Genomic DNA, 19,825 nt, shown 5'->3' on the forward strand with positions numbered 1-19,825 from the left:
CCATTGAACAGCAGGAAATCTCCCAGATTGTTAATATTAAATTACACATTTCCCTCAGAGTAGTGTAGTGAGTAGTGGGTAGTTAACCATCTTTAACAAAGATGTGGTCCTCTGTAGCTCAATTGGTAGAGCATGGCGCTTGTAACTCCAGGGTAGTGGGTTCGATCCCCGGGACCACCGATACGTAAAAATGTATGCACACATGACTGTAAGTCGCTTTGGATAAAAGCATCTGCTAAATGGCATATTATTATATTATTATTAACAGAGCACACTGTAAAAGGTGTTGTCAAAGGCTTTATTTAAATCAACATAACAATATGTCCCTGTGAGACTACAAGAATAGGGCACCTGTCAATCAAACTATGCATCAGGGAACTAAAGGTTTACCAGTTCATGAACACTGTAGTACTTTAATCGTATCTAACATTCATAGTAAGAAGATTCACAAAACAGATCTCTCAAGTTTCACTGGATCTTTGCAGGGCAACCTTAAATCCCCCTGTTCAATATGATTAAAAAAACACTGAAATTAGTTTCAAACTGAATGCTTTATCCACGGGAAATGATTATATAATGAGATAATGACAAGGATTCCATCCAACCCTATTGATGACCTCTGAAGCACAGCAAAACCCATGTGGATCACCGTGCCCAAGTTTACACTACGATCAGATAGCAGCTATGGCAAAGCTCTATTGAAGTGTTAATCAAGGAGTGATTAAGAAAATAATAAACTTTTATATAGCTGTTGCTTGTCAATTATGTTAGAGAAAATTCTTTAAAATGTCATTAAGATCAGTGATTACTATTGATAGAGATAAAAAACTGAAAAAAATATTGTTAGAGCAATAGGTTTTAGAATGAAGGATTGTTCTGAACTAATGTTGATAATTCTCAAGCAGAAGTCTGCTCCAGAAAGAGAGATCAATGAGTTAACAAGTGAACTTTAGTCAGATCCTGAACGGCCTTCAGATGCAGAGGAGAGGCTAACGTTTGCACACCATGGTGACGCCAGACTTGGAGACGACCCAAAGACGTCCCAGGTCGTAGGTCACGTGCGTCATTGGCATGTACATTGGGACAATGCTCCATCCAGTGCCCTCTGGTTTACTGGCTGTGATGCCGTCTCTATGTTGAATAAAGAGGTGAGGTTCGCATTTAAAGCTTATATATTTTTTTAAGTACATACATCTTCAGACTTTATTAATTGTATATAGCTATTGATTATTGAACAATATAATGTAGGACTCTTGAGCTTAATACAATCGCATCAGAAGCCAAAATATAAGCTTTACTCAATTGTTTGTAAACAATGTTATTTCAATGAACAATGTATGTTTTTTTTTTTCTCATGGATGATCTGTCCTTGCATCCATAGCGCCATCTATGAATTTGAGAATAGTTACATTTCTCTAGCTACATATCTCAGTTGTTTACCAAAACAAGCGGTGGGGTGACCGTGCAGTTGTTTTTTAAAATCCAAAACTGTAGCTTTAAAGGATATCCAACCTTTTCAAAATGTACCATAAACTGTTCACACATTTCTTTATAAGTCTTATAAGTTTAGATCTGATTATATTTTACAGATTTGATTTATGCGTCTGTTTTAATTTTGGTATAAATCGCTTCACAAAGCATGTACAGTAAGGGTCAGAGTTATTCATAAAGATATATCATTATTATTATAAGTTCTTATTACAAGTCATTTTAAAGTTACTAATGTTGAGGGGGGAAAAGGTGGAACCATACATATAGTTAAGTATCAACCTTACCTGGTATAAACTTGGCCGTCAGAGGTGACCCCAAAGACACTACCATCAGTTGCCACCTCAATCATGGAAAGCTTGCCGTCAATGTGACTCCACCCCTTGTTTTGACAAGTGTCTTTGTTCACATTCTGAAAACAAACAGATTCAAGTCAATCAGGGTTTTAGGACAATTTCAACAGTTATTATATGAAACAGTTTTAAAATAACTGACACTCTCCATACTCTACCACTATACTCCAGATCTCACACTCTGTCCCAGATCTTACACTCATTAAGAAGATTTCATCATTGTTGTTGACTGCCCAGCACCCAAAGTGTCCACAACTGAGGTACTTCACACTTCCTGGCAATCTTGTCCCATGATAGTGTGTGTCTTGTCCCATGATGCCAACTATGGCACTACTTTTCACACAGAATGGAGTATTGTCCATGTTGGCCCCCACAATAAACTCGGCACCCCCAGCATCCACCTGCTTCACACCGACTGAAGACCACAAAGACAGAGACAGACAAGCAAACAAGGAGTACGCATGTGTGAGTACTGCCAAATGACTTACAGTACAATGACATAATGTTGAACATGAATCATTTAACCTGATGATATCAGGAAAGCTAAGAAGCAGGTGTCCTCTGGATTCATAATTGAGTAATGCTCTCCACTTACTTGCATATTGCTGCCAGTTACCGGCCACATACTTGAAGATGATGTTTCCGCTGTTGACACCCCAGATCCCTGCTGGTCCTATAGTGATATGCCTCAGGGATCCAGGCAGGGGGATCCATTTATCACCTACCAGGTAGAAGGGGATTTGACTTGTGTTCGTTGCAACCACTTGTCCCAGTCCTGCGTCGATCTGCATCAGATTATATATATCCACTACAGTCTGACAGTCCCATGCTATGGAGACACCAGATCAAAGACACATGAGTAGAGGACACCAGCAAAAAGGAGGATGAAATTATGGAGCCAACTTGATGATCAATTTCAAGTTTAGTGTAGAGTTGACTTTAAAATAGTTTTTCAGATGATGGTAACTTACCATGACTGATGGCCAGGAGACAGAGGACCAGTAGGACGGCTGCAGTGGCTCTCATGATGTCTCTGTAGATCTACAGTATAAGTTTGTTCGTAGTTTGGTTGAACACAGACTTTTCCCCCTTATATAGCCCTGCAAACAGCTTTCAACCCCCCATAAAATAATTATTAATGAGCTATTTATATTTGACAAACAACTTGTTCCAAGGAAATGTTAACGGGAGGAGGACATAACCCCACCCTCTCCCACACACAGACACACAATAATAATATATACTGAGCAAAAATATAAATGCAACGTGTAAAGTGTTGGTCCCGTGTTCTTTGAGCTGAAATAAAATATCCCAGAAATGTTCCATACGCACAAAACGCTTATTTCTCTCAAAAAGCGTATTTCTCTCAAAAACCTTATCTCTCACTGATATTGGGCGAATAGGCCTGGCTTGCAGTCGGCATTCCAATTAATCTCAAAGGTGTTCAATGGGGTTGAGGTCAGGGCTCTGTGCAGGCCAGTCAAGTTCTTACACACCGATCTCGACAAACCATTTCTGTATGGAAATCGCTTTGTGCACGGGGCATTGTCATGCTGAAACAGGATGAGGGCTTCCCCAAACTGTTTCCACAAAGTTGGAACCACAGAATCGTCTAGAATGTCATTGTATGCCGTAGCGTTAAGATTTCTCTTCACTGGAACTAAGGGGCCTAGCCCAAACCAGGAGAAACAGCCCCAGACCATTATTCCTCCTCCACCAAACTTTACAGTTGGCACTATGCATTCGGGCAGGTAACGTTCTCCTGGCATCCGCCAAACCCAGATTCGTCAGTCGGACTGCCAGATGGTAAAGCGTGATTCATCGCTCCAGAGAATGTGTTTCCAATGCTCTAGAGTCCAATGGCGGCGAGCTTAACACCACTCCAGCCGACGCTTGGCATTGCGCATTGTGATCTTAGGCTTGTGTGCGGTTGCTCGGCCATGGAAAGATATTTCCACTTCACAATAACAGCACTTACAGTTGACCGGGGCAGCTCTAGCAGGGCAGAAATTTGACAAACTGACTTGTTGGAAAGGTGGCACCCTATGACGGTGCCACATTGAAAGTCACTGAGCTCTTCAGTAATGCCATTCTACTGCCAATGTTTATCTATGTGGATTGCATGGCTGTGTGCTCGATTTTATACACTGAAATAGCCAAATCCACTAATTTAAAGGGGTTTCCACATACATTATATATACAAAAGTATATTGTTTCTCCCTTTCCATCCTTGTTTCTCAGTATTTTGTCCCTCCCTCCTTATAAGGGTATAAAACATCTTGAATAGTCACACCAACTGTAAGGAACAGTTTCACCATAAAGCTCAAACAAATGTCACGACATTGAAATGACACATTGAATCACCTGCCAGTAAAAGTCTAACTATTTCATGAGGAAGTGGATAGTACATATACCGTAAGTCTTTTTGTAATCAACAAAACAAATACCTGGGGAATATTAGGGGTGGAGGTAGCCCTGACGTTAGAGAGGCGGAACAGTAACCAGAGGGTTTCAAATTGCAAAACCGGAAATTACTGGAGTTTTGCAGCGTTGCCTTGGAGAAAATAATCTCCATAGTTGAATAACACAAAATGTGTTTTAAACTCAATGCTTTATTTATGGAAAATCCTGATGTAATATGGGAGATGATGAGCTATGACAAGGATTGCATTCACTGAATAATAGCTAAACCAATGAGTATTGTGAGCAACATGACAGTGCCCAAGTCTTCACACGATGATAATATCCTCTTGGAGGCTCTATTGATGACATGGTGTGAATCAAGGAATGAGAATGAATGTTACAGACACCACCATGCTATCTCTCATACACGGTAACCTAACGTAGCAGGCGTAAACGAAACACCTGAAACTGCTATACTGCCCTACCAAGCAAAAGAGCAGTAACTGCGTGTTTCGTCAAAAATGAGTTATACATTTTTTATACATTAACTACATGCTTTATCATGTGGACAAATATCCTGCCTCCATTTTGTTGTATTATGGAGAAAATGGGGGGTTCATGTTTGCAGTAACTCCAAAAAAGTTCAAGTGAAACCAAGGAAAAAGGCAGTAATTGGCATCACTCACGTCAGTTACTGCCTTTTACCTTGGTTTCACAGAGCTTTGGGCTGCAGTGACTACGGTAAACCTTGGTATTATTTATTGTTCTTCGCTGATACAAATATCAAACTATATGACACTGACAGACACATACAAATAAATATATTAACAAAAGTTTGTATTTTTATTTTATCGTCATGGAAACGTATTCCAGTGGGTATACCAAGCAACAAGGCAGTAACTGCAGACTAGGATCAAAGGTCATGTCAGAGGTCAGGGTCAATATGAATGGAAAATTACCTCATAGTAAGACAACAGATAACCACATCTCCAATGATCTGCCTACAATTCATTTGGCTGGACAATAAAACAACTTTGAAGTAATTCTTCTCAGTTTCACTCTATGAGCAGTTACTGCTTATTGCTTGGTAGGGCAGTATAGATCCCCTACATCAATGGTGTCAAACTCATTCCATGGACGGCCGAGTGTCTGTGGGTTTTTTGGTTTTTACTTTCAGTTAAGACCTACACAACCAGGTGAGGGGAGTTCCTTACTAATCAGTGACCTTAATTCATCAAACAAGTACAAGGGAGGAGCAAACATCCACAGAAACAATGCCCTCTGTGGAATGAGTTTGACACCCTTGATGTAGGGGATCTATAGTAGTTTCAGGCGTTTCGTTTACACCTGCTACGTTAGGTGTTACAGCCAGACTTGGAGATGACCCAAAGATGTCCCAGGTCGTAGGTCACGTGCTTCATCCATTGGGACAATGCTCTATCCAGTGCCCTCTGGTTTACTGGCTGTGATGCTGTCTCTGTGTTGAAGAAAGAGGTGGGGTTCACATGTTTAAAGCTCATCCATATTATTTTTTAAAGAACATAAATTGTGGAACTTTATTAATTGTATATAGTCATTGATTGTTGAAGAATATAACTTATGAATGAATCATGAGCTTAATACAACTGCATCAGAAGAAAATATGTAAGATTTTACTCAATTGATTGTAAACAATGCTATTGTAAACAATGTATAGCTTTACAAAACATGTTTAAATGAAAAATCATTTTGTTATCATCTGTCTGTCCTTACATCTATTGATCCATCTACGAATTAGAGAGTGGCTACATTTCTCCTGTCCCATCCCTCATCTGTTTACTAAAACAAGTGGCGGGGTGGCCATTTAGTAGTTTTTTTATCCCAAACTGTAGCTTTAAAGGAGATCGAACTTCTACATATTTTACCGTACAGTCTTCACATTCCTTCAAAGTCTATTATATAAGTTTAGTTTCGACAGTTTTTTCCATGATTAAATAGAATACAATTGGAAATTAATGTTGTAACTTCCATTTATATTCCAAAAAAATAAGTCAAAAATTATGCTTTCGCTGCTTCCTGTTATCAAAAACTTTGGATAAATAGCCCAATGTCAAAACACAGTTTTGAACTGTCCAAATCAATAATCACTGAAAACCTAAAATGTCCCATCTCCACATATATGTGCAACAATAGTAATGAGATGACTTGTATTTCTTTAAACTAACACGTTATGAACTGCATATGAGCCAAAAACCCTGTAGTTTTGATCACTCATATCGATTGGGGGGGGGGGGAATCAGGTTGTATGCATTATTGAAACTAACACAACTCAAAAACTACGGAAACTGGAAAGATTTGTACATCACTGGTTAGAAGACAGCCTGCAGAAGACAGCCAGCTACATTTTGGACTGTCGGATGGAGATTCAGGCAGGCTGCCGAAATGGGGAAGGAAACAAATCTATTAGTTTTTTATTTAACTTCAATGAATTACGACCCTACGTAGGACATCATCAGTGACCAGGGTTGGTTGATGTTTGAGTGATAGCACACTGGGAAATATGTTAATGAGACATGTATTTTAAGCTAACAGAGTATTCTGAAGTTGTGGGTGTCAGCAAACTATACTCTGTTGTGTAATAAACTCAGCTATTTGTGTTGCAAAGGCACATTTCTATATTTAAGTTCACACAACACTGTTAAAAAAAACAAAAAAAACATTGTTGATTGGGCTATGATCATGATGTAATATCAGAGATGATGAGCTATGACAAGGATTGCATTCACTGAAAAATAACAAAACCAATGTGCATTGTGAGCAACATGACCAGGCTATTTTACATATTAGTGTAGGTTAACAGTGAGGATCAATCGATATTACGACATGCCTTGCTCATATCGATATTGGTGCCCATTACTAATTATTATGAAAGTGTGCACTGCATGGTGAAGCCAGACCTTTAGACGATCCAAAGACAGCCCAGGCCGTAGGTCACCTGCTTCATACACATGCACATCAGGGATTTACATTAAAGTCTGAAAGGCACTTGCCCATCGGGCAAGTCAGGAGTATTTTTTGGTTGCCCGTTGATTTGATCACTTGCCCGAAAATGTAAATGAGCTATTTACACTCTGTAAAATGAATGTTTACGGAACTTAATTATTTGCCTATTTGCCTACAAAGAGTTTCCACAATATATTTATATTGTTGGCAACTAGTCATTTGTTAATATACTGAAAAATATAAAGGCAACATGCATCAATTTAAAAGATTTTACTGCGTTAGAGTTCATATAACGAAATCGTTGAATTGAAATTAATTCATTAGGTCTTAATCCAGATATGCATCTGTTGGTCACAGATACCTTTAAAAAAACTAGGTGTGTGGATCAGAAAGCTAGTCAGTATCTGATTTGTGACGACAATTTGATCAGGCTGTTGATTGTGACCTGTGGAATCCCAATCCTCTACAATGGCTGTGCAAAGTTGCTGGATATTGTCGGGAACTGGAACACATACACATCGATCCAGAGCATCCCAAACATGCTCAATTGGTGACATATCTGGTGAGTATGCATGCCATGGAAGAACTGGGAAATGTTCAGCTTCCAGGAATTGTGTACAGATCTTTGTGACGTGGGGCAGTGCATTATCATGCTGAATATGGATAAATGGCACCGTCAATGGGCCTCAGGATCTCGTCATGATATGTCTGTGCATAGAAATTGCCATCGATGAAATGCAATTCTATTAGTTGTCCGTAGCTTATGCCTGCCCATACCATAACCCCACACCACCATGAGGCACTGTGTTCACAACGTTGACATCACCAAACCACTCGCGCACACAACGCCATACACGTGGTCTGTGGTTGTGAGGCCGGTTGGACGTCCTGACAAATTCTCTATAACGACGTTGGTAGAGAAATGAACATTAGATTATCTGGCAACAGCTCTGGTGGACATTTCTGTGGTCAGTCCCCTGTAGCTCAGTTGGTAGAGCATGGTGCTTGTAACGCTAGGGTTGTGTGTACGTTTCCCACGGGGGGCCAGTATGAAAATGTATGCACTCACTAACTGTAAGTCGCTCTGGATAAGAGCGTCTGCTAAATGACTCAAATGTCAAATGTCAAATGTCAGCATGCCAATTGCACACTCCCTCAAAACTTGAGACATCTGTGGCATTGTGTTTGTGACAAAACTGCACATTTTAGAGTGGCCTTTTATTGTCCCTAGCACAAGGTGCACCTGTGTAATGATCATGCTGTTTAATCAGCTTCTTGATATGCCACACCTGTCAGGTGGATGGATTATCTTGGCAATATAGAAATGCTCACTAACAGGATGTAAACACATTTGTGCATAACATTTGAGAGAAATAAGCTTTTTGTGCGTAACAAACATTTCTGTGATCTTTTATTTCAGCTCATGAAACTTGGGACCAACACTTTACATGTTGCGTAAATTTTTTGGTTCAGTATAATACATCGCACATTTCCCTCAGAGTAGTGTAGTGAGTAGTTGGTAGTTACCCAACTTTAATAGAGTTCACTGTAAAAGGTGTTGTCAAAGGCTTTATTAAAAATCAACTTAACAAATGTATACCTGACACTACATCAATAGGGCACCTGTCAATCAAACTGTGCATCAGGGAACTAAATGTTTACCAGTTCCTGCACACTGTAGTACTTTAATCGTATCTAACTTTCATAGTAAGAAGATTCACAAAACTGATCTCTCAAGTTTCACTGGATCTTTGCAGAGCACAGTGGCGACCCGTCATTCAGGGCAGGTGGGGCAGAGCTCCACCTGTTTTGCATGTTATCCTGGCATTAATTTGTGTCACATATAACTTTGCAAACAATCAACAACAACAAAACATCCTTGAGATAATAAAGTCGCATACAAACATGGTCTCTATCTTGAGGAAGTCACCTCCAAAATGCTGGTGTTTCAGCCCAGCTCAGTACTTTCTGTGATGGAGGGGCACAGAGTGTAGGCGTTGGATATATTTTCTAGTTGCGCCGTGATTGGCTCAGTGTTCTGTCTCTCAGAATACTGACACTACGTCACCGCAGAATTTACGAGGAGAGCTAGGCAGTTCAAGCCCCCTTGGGTGCTGCCATAGATTTACAGTAGAAATTCCGTCCTAGAAGGCTCAAGGTCATTGGCCACAGATAAAATGACGTCAAAACACGTTATACCGTAGATTTGATTCGACTGACCATGTCAACATCATACTTTCAAAATCTTAGCTAGCATACTAGCTAGCTAGACAAGCAGTCATCACCATACTCACATTGACAATCTACTGGCAAATCCTTTTCAATCCTTGTCATATGAAGAGCTATTATAGATAGAACATCTCGGTGCTCATCGGCCATTGGACATAAACATTACACAATGAGTGGTTTGGAAGGAATCAGTGGGTAAGTTCAAAAACATTTGCCTGAAAGGGTCTTATTTCCAAGCTTAAAAGGATAAACATTCACATGCAACACCTGGGCCAGAAAAGGTTGAATGCATTGGATCAATCCAGCATGACTTAATACAGAGAATGCCTGACTTTGATAGGTTTGATGATGACAAATTTACCCACAAGAGGGACCGCTGCTCCACCTTCCTGTTCAAGTGAGCACAGCACAACAACGGTGAGTCCAAAAATATATCTTGTATACTGCTGCATAAATTATGTAATATGCCAGGGATATATGTATACTGCAGCTAAGAAAGTAATACTAAGTATATGCTGTGTAGTAAGCGGTTAGTAGCCCATGTGTCTCACCTCATCTCATAAGAATTTGGTCCCTTTCCCCATCAGAATTTAGCCGAATAATCTGACTGGTGGTGCACATGTAGCCTTTAACCTGTTTTAGAGAAATGTAATCATTGAATATTGTAAGAGCTTTCATTGTCTGCTTATATGCTCCCATTATTTATCCTACGGTTCTGACTTGATGCACAGGGAGAACACTGTAAGAACAGCCCATGTTCTGAATTCTGTCGCTGTACATGTCAAAAGCTGTTTAAGCTCGCTCAGTAATGTCTTCATCGAAATTATGGCTTGCCTTGTATCCGCTCATCGTTCCCTTATGCCGTCTTTTGTACATCTCAATTGTTATATTGCTTATATATGTCAAGGGCTGAATGTGGATGTGGTGTAGGAATCAGGCGCAGGACACAGAAGCTTCGTCCAACAGACTTTAGTAGGCGACAACAATACAAACTAACGGGCCTCAAAGAGCCCGGAGGCGAGCGATTACAAAAACAGTGTGCAAACACCAAAATTACAAATAAATACACAAACAGTGCGTCGACTCACCAAACATAGGAGCAAAGTATACAAGGCACCTGCTGACAGGCGGAACAACTACACACAACACACGACTAACAAAACGAGAAACTTATAGGAGACATAATTAACACTAAAAGGAAACAGGTGTACAAAGAAGACAAAACCAAACAAACATCGATATTATACAACGATGGCAGCTAGTGTTCCGGGGACAACGACCGCCGAAGCCTGCCCGAGCAAGGAAGAGGAGCAGCCTCGGCCGAAACCGTGACAGTACCCCCCCCTTGACGCGCGGCTCCAGCTGCGACCCCGGCCTCGGGGACGACCAGGAGGACGCGGAGCAGGGCGCGTGGGATGACCACGGTGGAACTCAGTCAGGAGAGACGGGTCTAAGATGTCCCTCCTCGGCACCCAGCACCGTTCCTCCGGGCCGTACCCCTCCCACTCCACGAGATATTGGAGACCCCCCATCCGACGTCTCGAATCCAAGATGGACCGAACTGTGTACGCCGGAGCCCCCTCGATGTCCAGTGGGGGCGGAGGAGTCTCTCCTATCTCACAGTCCTGGAGTGGACCAGCTACCACCGGCCTGAGAAGAGACACATGGAACGAGGGGTTAACGTGATAATCAATAGGCAGTTGTAACCTGTAACACACCTCGTTCAGTCTCCTCAGGACTTTAAAAGGCCCCACAAACCGCAGACCCAGCTTCCGGCAGGGCAGGCGGAGGGGTAGGTTTCTGGTCGAGAGCCAGACTCGATCTCCAGGTGCATACACCGGCCCCTCACTGTGGTGGAGATCGGCGCTCGCCCTTTTGTCGACGGATGGCCCGCTGCAGATGGACGTGTGCAGCGTTCCACGTCTCCTCCGAGCGCCGCACCCACTCATCCACCACAGGGGCCTCGATCTGGCTCTGATGCCATGGTGCCAGGACCGGCTGGTACCCTAACACACATTGGAAAGGGGTTAGGTTGGTGGAGGAGTGGCGGAGAGAGTTCTGTGCCATCTCCGCCCAGGGGATATACCTCGCCCACTCCTCCGGCCGGCCCTGGCAATACGACCTCAGAAACCTACCCACATCCTGGTTCACACGTTCTACCTGCCCATTGCTCTCCGGGTGGTACCCCGAGGTAAGGCTCACTGAGACCCCCAAGCGCTCCATGAACGCTCTCCAGACTCGGGAGGTGAACTGGGGACCTCGATCAGACACTATATCCTCGGGTACCCCGTAGTGCCGGAAGACGTGGGTGAATAGTGCCTCAGCGGTCTGTAGGGCAGTAGGAAGACCCGGCATTGGGAGGAGACGACAGGCTGGTAGAGCACGGCGCTTGTAATGCCAAGGTAGTGGGTTCGATCCCCGGGACCACCCATACACAAAAATGTATGCACGCACGACTGTAAGTCGCTTTGGATAAAAGCGTCTGCTAAATGGCATATTATTATTATTATTATTATATTACCAGTATAGTGGTATTCCCCTGAGAGGGGGGAAGGTCTGTAATGAAATCCACCGAGAGGTGAGACCAGGGTCGTTGTGGAACGGGCAGGGGTTGTAACTTCCCCCTGGGCAGGTGTCTAGGCGCCTTACACTGGGCGCACACCGAGCAGGAGGAGACATAAACCCTCACATCCCTGGCTAACGTTGGCCACCAGTACCTAGCGCTAAGGCAGTGCACTGTCCGGCCAATACCTGGATGTCCAGAGGAGGGTGACGTGTGACCCCAACAAATCAGTCGATCCCGAACCTCGAGCGGAACGTACGTCTGACCCACAGGACACTGTGGAGGACTAGGGTCGGTACGCAACGCCCGCTCGATTTCCGCATCGACCTCCCACACTACCGGTGCCACCAGACAAGACTCCGGCAGTATGGGAATGGGCTCAACGGACCTGTCCTCTGTGTCATATCGCCGGGACAGGGCGTCTGCCTTACCGTTCTGGGACCCAGGGATGTACGTGATTTTAAATACGAACCAGGCTAGAAACATGTTCCACCGAGCCTGGCGAGGGTTCAATCTCCTAGCTGCCCGGATGTACTCCAGGTTACGGTGGTCAGTCAAAATGAGAAAAGGGTGTTGAGCCCCCTCAAGCCAATGCCTCCACACCTTTAGGGCCTGTACCACGGCTAACAGCTCCCTGTCCCCTACGTCATAATTTCGCTCCGCCGGGCTGAGCTTCTTGGAGTAAAAAGCACAGGGGCGGAGTTTAGGTGGCGTGCCGGACCGGCCTCTGACGCGTCCACCTCTACCTGAAATGGTAAAGCGGGATCCGGATGCGCCAGCACCGGAGCCGAAGTAAACAGGCCCTTCAGTCTCCCAAAAGCCCTGTCCGCCTCAGCTGACCACTGCAAACGCACCGGACCCCCCTTCAGAAGACACGTTATGGGAGCTGCCACCTGTCCACAACCCCGGGTAAACCTCCGGTAGTAATTTGCAAAACCCAAGAGCTGCTGCACCTCTTTAACCGTGGTTGGGGTTTGCCAATTACGCACAGCTGACACGGTCAACCTCCATCTTCACCCCTGAAGCGGACAACTGATAACCCAAAAAGGAGATAGACTCCTGGAAAAAAAGACATTTCTCTGCCTTGACATACAGGTCGTGCTCCAACAGCCTCCTCAACACTCGGCGCACCAGCGCTACATGCTCGGCCCGGGTAGACGAGTACACTAGAATGTCGTCAATGTACACGACCACACCTTGCCCCTGCATGTCCCGGAAGATCTCATCCACAAAGGATTGGAAGACTGAAGGAGCATTCATCAACCCGTATGGCATGACGAGATACTCGTAATGACCCGAGGTGGTACTAAATGCTGTCTTCCATTCATCGCCCTCCCTAATGCGCACCAAGTTGTAGGCGCTCCTGAGATCCAGTTTTGTGAAGAAACGCGCTCTGTGTAATGATTCCGTCATAGTCGCAATCAGAGGGAGTGGATAACTGTATTTCACAGTGATCTGATTGAGACTACGGTAGTCAATACACGGGCGCAATCCTCCATCCTTTTTCTTCACAAAAAAGAAGTTTGAGGACGCAGGGGAAGTGGAGGGCCGTATGTATCCTTGTCTCAGAGACTCGGCTATGTATGTCTCCATAGCCCCCTTCTCCTCTTGAGACAGAGGATACACATGGCTCCGCGGAAGCGCTGCTCCTGCCTGGAGGTCTATCGCACAGTCCCCCTGTCTATGAGGTGGCAATCGCGTCGCCCTCGTCTTGCTAAACACGAGTGCTACCTCCTCATACTCAGGGGGAATGTGCATTGCGGGCACTTGGTTCGGACTCTCCACCAAGGTCGCCCCCACGGAAACACCTAGACATCGCCCCACACACTGGGCAGACCACTCCTTAAGAGCCCTCTGTTGCCACGAAATGGAGGGATTATGGGTAATCAACCAGGGAAGCCCCAGCACCACTGGATACGCAGGAGAGTCGATCAGATATAACTGAATAGTTTCCTCATGACCCCCCTGCGTACATTTACATTTACATTTACGTCATTTAGCAGACGCTCTTATCCAGAGCGACTCACAAATTGGTGCATTCACTCTATAACCAGTGGGATAACCACTTTACAAATATTTTTTTTTAAGAGGGGGGTAGAAGGATTACTTTATCCTATCCCAGGTATTCCTTAAAGAGGTGGGGTTTCAAATGTCTCCGGAAGGTGGTGAGTGACTCCGCTGTCCTGGCGTCGTGAGGGAGCTTGTTCCACCATTGGGGTGCCAGAGCAGCGAACAGTTTTGACTGGGCTGAGCGGGAACTATGCTTCCACAGAGGAAGGGGAGCCAGCAGGCCAGAGGTGGATGAACGCAATGCCCTCGTTTGGGTGTAGGGACTGATCAGAGCCTGAAGATACGGAGGTGCCGTTCCCCTCACAGCTCCATAGGCAAGCACCATGGTCTTGTAACAGATGCGAGCTTCAACTGGAAGCCAGTGGAGTGTGCGGAGGAGCGGGGTGACGTGAGAGAACTTGGGAAGGTTGAACACCAGACGGGCTGCGGCATTTTGGATGAGTTGTAGGGGGTTTAATGGCACAGGCAGGGAGCCCAGCCAACAGCGAGTTGCAGTAATCCAGACGGGGAGATGACAAGTGCCTGGATTAGGACCTGTGCCGCTTCCTGTGTAAGGCAGGGTCGTACTCTCCGAATGTTGTAGAGCATGAACCTGCAGGATCGGGTCACCGCCTTGATGTTAGCGGAGAACGACAGGGTATTGTCCAGGGTCACGCCAAGGCTCTACGCACTCTGGGAGGAGGACACAACGGAGTTGTCAACCGTGATGGCGAGATCATGGAACGGGCAGTCCTTTCCCGGGAGGAAGAGCAGCTCCGTCTTGCCAAGGTTCAGCTTGAGGTGGTGATCCGTCATCCATACTGATATGTCTGCCAGACATGCAGAGATGCGATTCGCCACCTGGTTATCAGAAGGGGGAAAGGAGAAGATTAGTTGTGTATCGTCAGCGTAGCAATGATAGGAGAGGCCATGTGAGGATATGACAGAGTAAGTGACTTGGTGTATAGCGAGAATAGGAGAGGGCCTAGAACTGAGTCCTGGGGGACACCAGTGGTGAGAGCACGTGGTGCGGAGACGGCTTCTCGCCACGCCACTTGGTAGGAGCGACCGGTCAGGTAGGACGCAATCCAAGAGTGAGCCGCGCCGGAGATGCCCAGCTCGGAGAGGGTAGAGAGGAGGATCTGATGGTTCACAGTATCAAAGGCAGCAGACAGGTCTAGAAGGACAAGAGCAGAGGAGAGAGAGTTAGCTTTAGCAGTGCGGAGAGCCTCCGTGACACAGAGAAGAGCAGTCTCAGTTGAATGACCAGTCCTGAAACCTGACTGGTTAGGATCAAGAAGGTCATTCTGAGAGAGATAGCAAGAGAGTTGGCTAAAGACGGCACGCTCAATAGTTTTGGAAAGAAAAGAAAGAAGGGATACTGGTCTGTAGTTGTTGACATCAGAGGGATCGAGTGTTGGTTTTTTGAGAAGGGGTGCAACTCTCGCTCTCTTGAAGACGGAAGGGCCATAGCCAGCGGTCAAGGATGAGTTGATCAGCGAGGTGAGGTAGGGGGAGAAGGTCACCGGAGATGGTCTGGAGAAGAGAGGAGGGGATGGGGTCAAGCGGGCAGGTTGTTGGGCGGCCTGCAGTCACAAGTTGCAAGATTTTATCTGGAGAGAGAGGGGAGAAAGAAGTCAAAGCATAGGGTAGGGCAGTGTGAGCAGGACCAGCAGTGTCATTAGACTTAACAAACGAGGATCGGATGTCGTCAACCCTCTTTTCAAAGTGGTTGACGAAGTCATCCACAGAGAGGGAGGAGGGGGGATTCAGCAGGGAGGAGAATGTGGCAAAGAGCTTCCTAGGGTTAGAGGCAGATGCTTGGAATTTAGAGTGGTAGAAAGTGGCCTTAGCAGCAGAAACAGATGAAGAAAATGTAGAGAGGAGGGAGTGAAAAGATGCCAGGTCCGCAGGGAGTCTAGTTGTCTTCCAGCTGCCCGGAGCTCTGTTCTGTGAGCTTGCAATGAGTCATCAAGCCACGGAGCTGGAGGGGAGGACTGAGCCGGCCGGGAGGATAGGGGACACAGAGAGTCAAAGGATGCAGAAAGGGAGGAGAGGAGGGTTGAGGAGGCAGAATCAGGAGATTGGAGGGAGAAGGATTGAGCAGAGGGAAGAGATGATAGGATGGAAGAGGAGAGAGTAGTGGGAGAGAGAGAGCGAAGGTTGCGGCGGCGCATTACCATCTGTGTAGGGGCAGAGTGAGTAGTGTAGGAGGAGAGCGAGAGAGAAAAGGATACAAAGTAGTGGTCGGAGTCATGGAGGGGAGTTGCAGTGAGATTAGTAGAAGAGCAGCATCTAGTAAAGATGAGGTCAAGCGTATTGCCTGCCTTGTGAGTAGGGGGGACGGTGAGAGGGTGAGGTCAAAAGAGGAGAGGAGTGGAAAGAAGGAGGCAGAGAGAAATGAGTCAAATGTAGACGTAGGGAGGTTGAAATCCCCCAAAACTGTGAGGGGTGAGCCATCCTCAGGAAAGGAACTTATCAAGGCGTCAAGCTCATTGATGAACTCTCCAAGGGAACCTGGAGGGCGATAGATGACAAGGATATTAAGCTTAAATGGGCTAGTGACTGTGACAGCATGGAATTCAAATGAGGAGATAGACAGATGGGTTAGGGGAAAAATTGAGAATGTCCACTTGGGAGAGATGAAGATTCCTGTGCCACCACCCCTCTGACCAGATGCTCTCGGGGTATGCGAGAACACATGGTCAGACGAGGAGAGAGCAGTAGGAGTAGCAATGTTTTCAGTGGTAATCCATGTTTCCGTCAGCGCCAGGAAGTCGAGGGACTGGAGGGTAGCATAGGCTGGGATGAAGTCAGCCTTGTTGGCAGCAGAACGGCAGTTCCAGAGGCTGCCTGAGACCTGGAACTCCAGGTGTGTGGTGCGTGCAGGGACCACCAGGTTAGAGAGGCAGCAGCCACGCGGTGTGAGGCGTTTGTGTAGCCTGTGCGGAGAGGAGAGAACAGGGATAGGCAGAGGCATAGTTGACAGGCTGTAGCAGATGGCTACAATAATGCAGAGGAGATCGGAATGAAATGAACTAAACATCTGGGAAAGGAGAGAGCAGGGCCTCCCTCACCAAAACTCCCAAATATAACTCTCCCAGCTTCCACCTCAGAAATTATAATTGTTTCACTGAACCACCCGAATAAAACTCTCCCAACTTCCACTTTAGAAATTAGAATTGTTGTAAACTACAGTGGTTCAATGTTTCAAGGAATAGACTCAACTTACTTTATTCAGCTAGCTAACTATGAGGCCATAGCTAACTAGCATGCTAGCATCCAATAACACACAGTTTAGCACCAATACTTGGTTACAACAAACTACCAATAGTGTGTTAACACACTAAACAGATAATTCGTGTCCGTGTCTAGTTCCTTTCATAACGCAGCAATAATTAAACGTTGGCTAGCTAGCACAAATATATTGTATTTAGCTGCTACAGTACAGCTAGCTGGTAGTGTTGGCTAGCTAGCAATGGCTGCGGTGATGACTTTGTTTGAAAAACGGCGTCGCTGCGAACAAATGTAGCTTGCTAAAAGGATATTGTATTTAGTTGCTACCGTTGCTAATAGCTACTCACCAGCTAGTCCAGAAGGTGTCCATCCTAAGTGGCGCTGTGACCTCCCTAATCAACCCCGATCCCAACGGGCGGCTATCTAGTGCATGGACAGGGAAGGGAGCATCAACAGGAAGGAGGGGAATCCCTAACTCTACACAAAAATTCTGATCAACAAAATTCCCAGCTGCGCCTGAATCTACTAGCGCCTTATGCTGGGAATGAGGTGCAACCTGTGGAAATCTTACAGGTATACATAAGTGCACAACAGAGAGCTCTGGGTAAGTGGGGCGCCTACTCACCTGGAAGGACTCCCCAGTGCGTGGCCTGTTGTCCCGTCCCCCTGGAGACCCTCCCCAGCACCTAGCCGCAGTGTGCCCTCCACGGCCACAGTTGGTGCAGGGGACGGCCCCCCTCGGGCTCCTTCACCTCCTCTCTCTAGCACCAGCACCCCTGAGCTCCATAGGGCTCGGCTCGGAGGTGCTGGAGGGTGGAATGGACGACCCCCACTCGGGACGTCCGCGGGTGACCAGCAGGGTGTCGAGACGGATGGACATGTCCACCAACTGGTCGAACGAGAGGTTGGTGTCCCTGCAGGCCAGCTCTCGGCGGACGTCCTCCCGCAGACTGCATCGATCGTGGTCGATGAAGGCCCGCTCATTCCACCCTGCATCCGCCACTAGAGTACGGAATTCCAGGGCGAACTCCTGTGCGCTCCTCTTCCCCTGTCGGAGGTAGAATAGACGCTCCCCCACGTAGGTGATAGTGGTGGCGTCTATCCCCCTCCATTCGGCGTTGGCCCACTCCAACGCCTTGCCGGTGAGACAGGAGATGAGGGCGGAAACGCTCTCGTGTCCCGAGGGCGCCGGGTGTACGGTGGCCGGGTAGAGTTCCACCTGCAGGAGGAACCCCTGACACCCGGCAGCGGTGCCATCATACGCCCTCGGGAGCGAGAGCCGAATCCCACTGGATTCCGGAGCGTGGATGGGAGGACTGACCGATGGTGGTGGTAAGGTAGGTGGAGGTGTGGGTACCCCTCTGGTCTCCCATCGGTGCAGAGTGTTAATCACGTCCTGCAGGGCGGTCCCGAGTTGATGGATTCAACGACTCGGGCGCTGCTGCTGCTCCTGCTGACTCCATAGATGGTGTGTAGTTCTGTCAAGGGCTGAATGTGGATGTGGTGTAGGAATCAGGCGCAGGACACAGAAGCTTCGTCCAACAGACTTTAGTAGGCGACAACAATACAAACTAACGGGCCTCAAAGAGCCCGGAGGCGAGCGATTACGCAAACAGTGAGCAAACACCAAAATTACAAATAAATACACAAACAGTGCGTCGACTCTCCAAACATAGGAGCAAAGTATACAAGGCACCTGCTGACAGGCGGAACAACTACACACAACACACGACTAACAAAACGAGAAACTTATAGGAGACATAATTAACACTAAAAGGAAACAGGTGTACAAAGAAGACAAAACCAAACAAACATCGATAACATACAACGGTGGCAGCTAGTATTCCGGGGACGACGACCGCCGAAGCCTGCCCGAGCAAGGAGGAGGAGCAGCCTCGGCCGAAACCGTGACAATATAGGTCTATCTCAGTATCTTATTAATCATTTTAGGTAATGTTGGAATGATGCATTTCATTGTTTTGCTTACTTTGTGTATTATAATTAGTTCATGTGCTTTTCTCCACGAGGAGGGGATACTATATAATGTTGTTGGGTCTGTAACCATGAGGAGGGGAAACTATATAATATTGTTGGGTCTGTAACCATGAGGAGGGGATACTATATAATGTTGTTGGGTCTGTAACCATGAGGAGGGGATACTATATAATGTTGTTGGGTCTGTAACCATGAGGAGGGGATACTATATAATGTTGTTGGGTCTGTAACCATGAGGAGGGGATACTATATAATGTTGTTAGGTCTGTAACCATGAGGAGGGGATACTATATAATGTTGTTGGGTTTGTAACCATGAGGAGGGGATACTATATAATGTTGTTTGGTCTGTAACCATGAGGAGGGGATACTATATAATGTTGTTTGGTCTGTAACCATGAGGAGGGGAAACTATATAATGTTGTTTGTCTGTAACCATGAGGAGGGGATACTATATAACGTTGTTGGGTCTGTAACCATGTTTGCCGGTGACTGTCTCTTCCCATTCAAATGTTGTTTTTTCAACA

At 46.0% G+C, this 19,825-nt stretch overlaps 1 protein-coding gene across 1 annotated transcript; it reads right to left on the reverse strand.

Annotated features, from left to right (window-relative positions):
* Positions 1 to 284: 284 nt before the first annotated feature.
* LOC121543350 (fish-egg lectin) lies at positions 285 to 2,923 on the reverse strand. Its single transcript, XM_041853158.2, has 5 exons — positions 2,813 to 2,923; positions 2,437 to 2,670; positions 2,039 to 2,256; positions 1,776 to 1,900; positions 285 to 1,131 (listed from the first exon to the last, which is right to left on the reverse strand). Exons 1-5 carry the CDS (start codon positions 2,865 to 2,867, stop codon positions 990 to 992), a joined length of 774 nt encoding a protein of 257 aa, XP_041709092.2. The 5' UTR covers positions 2,868 to 2,923; the 3' UTR covers positions 285 to 989.
* Between the last annotated feature and the right edge of the window lie 16,902 nt (positions 2,924 to 19,825).

Source organism: Coregonus clupeaformis, chromosome 28, assembly GCF_020615455.1.
Source record: "Coregonus clupeaformis isolate EN_2021a chromosome 28, ASM2061545v1, whole genome shotgun sequence".
Taxonomy (NCBI): Eukaryota; Metazoa; Chordata; class Actinopteri; order Salmoniformes; family Salmonidae; genus Coregonus; species Coregonus clupeaformis.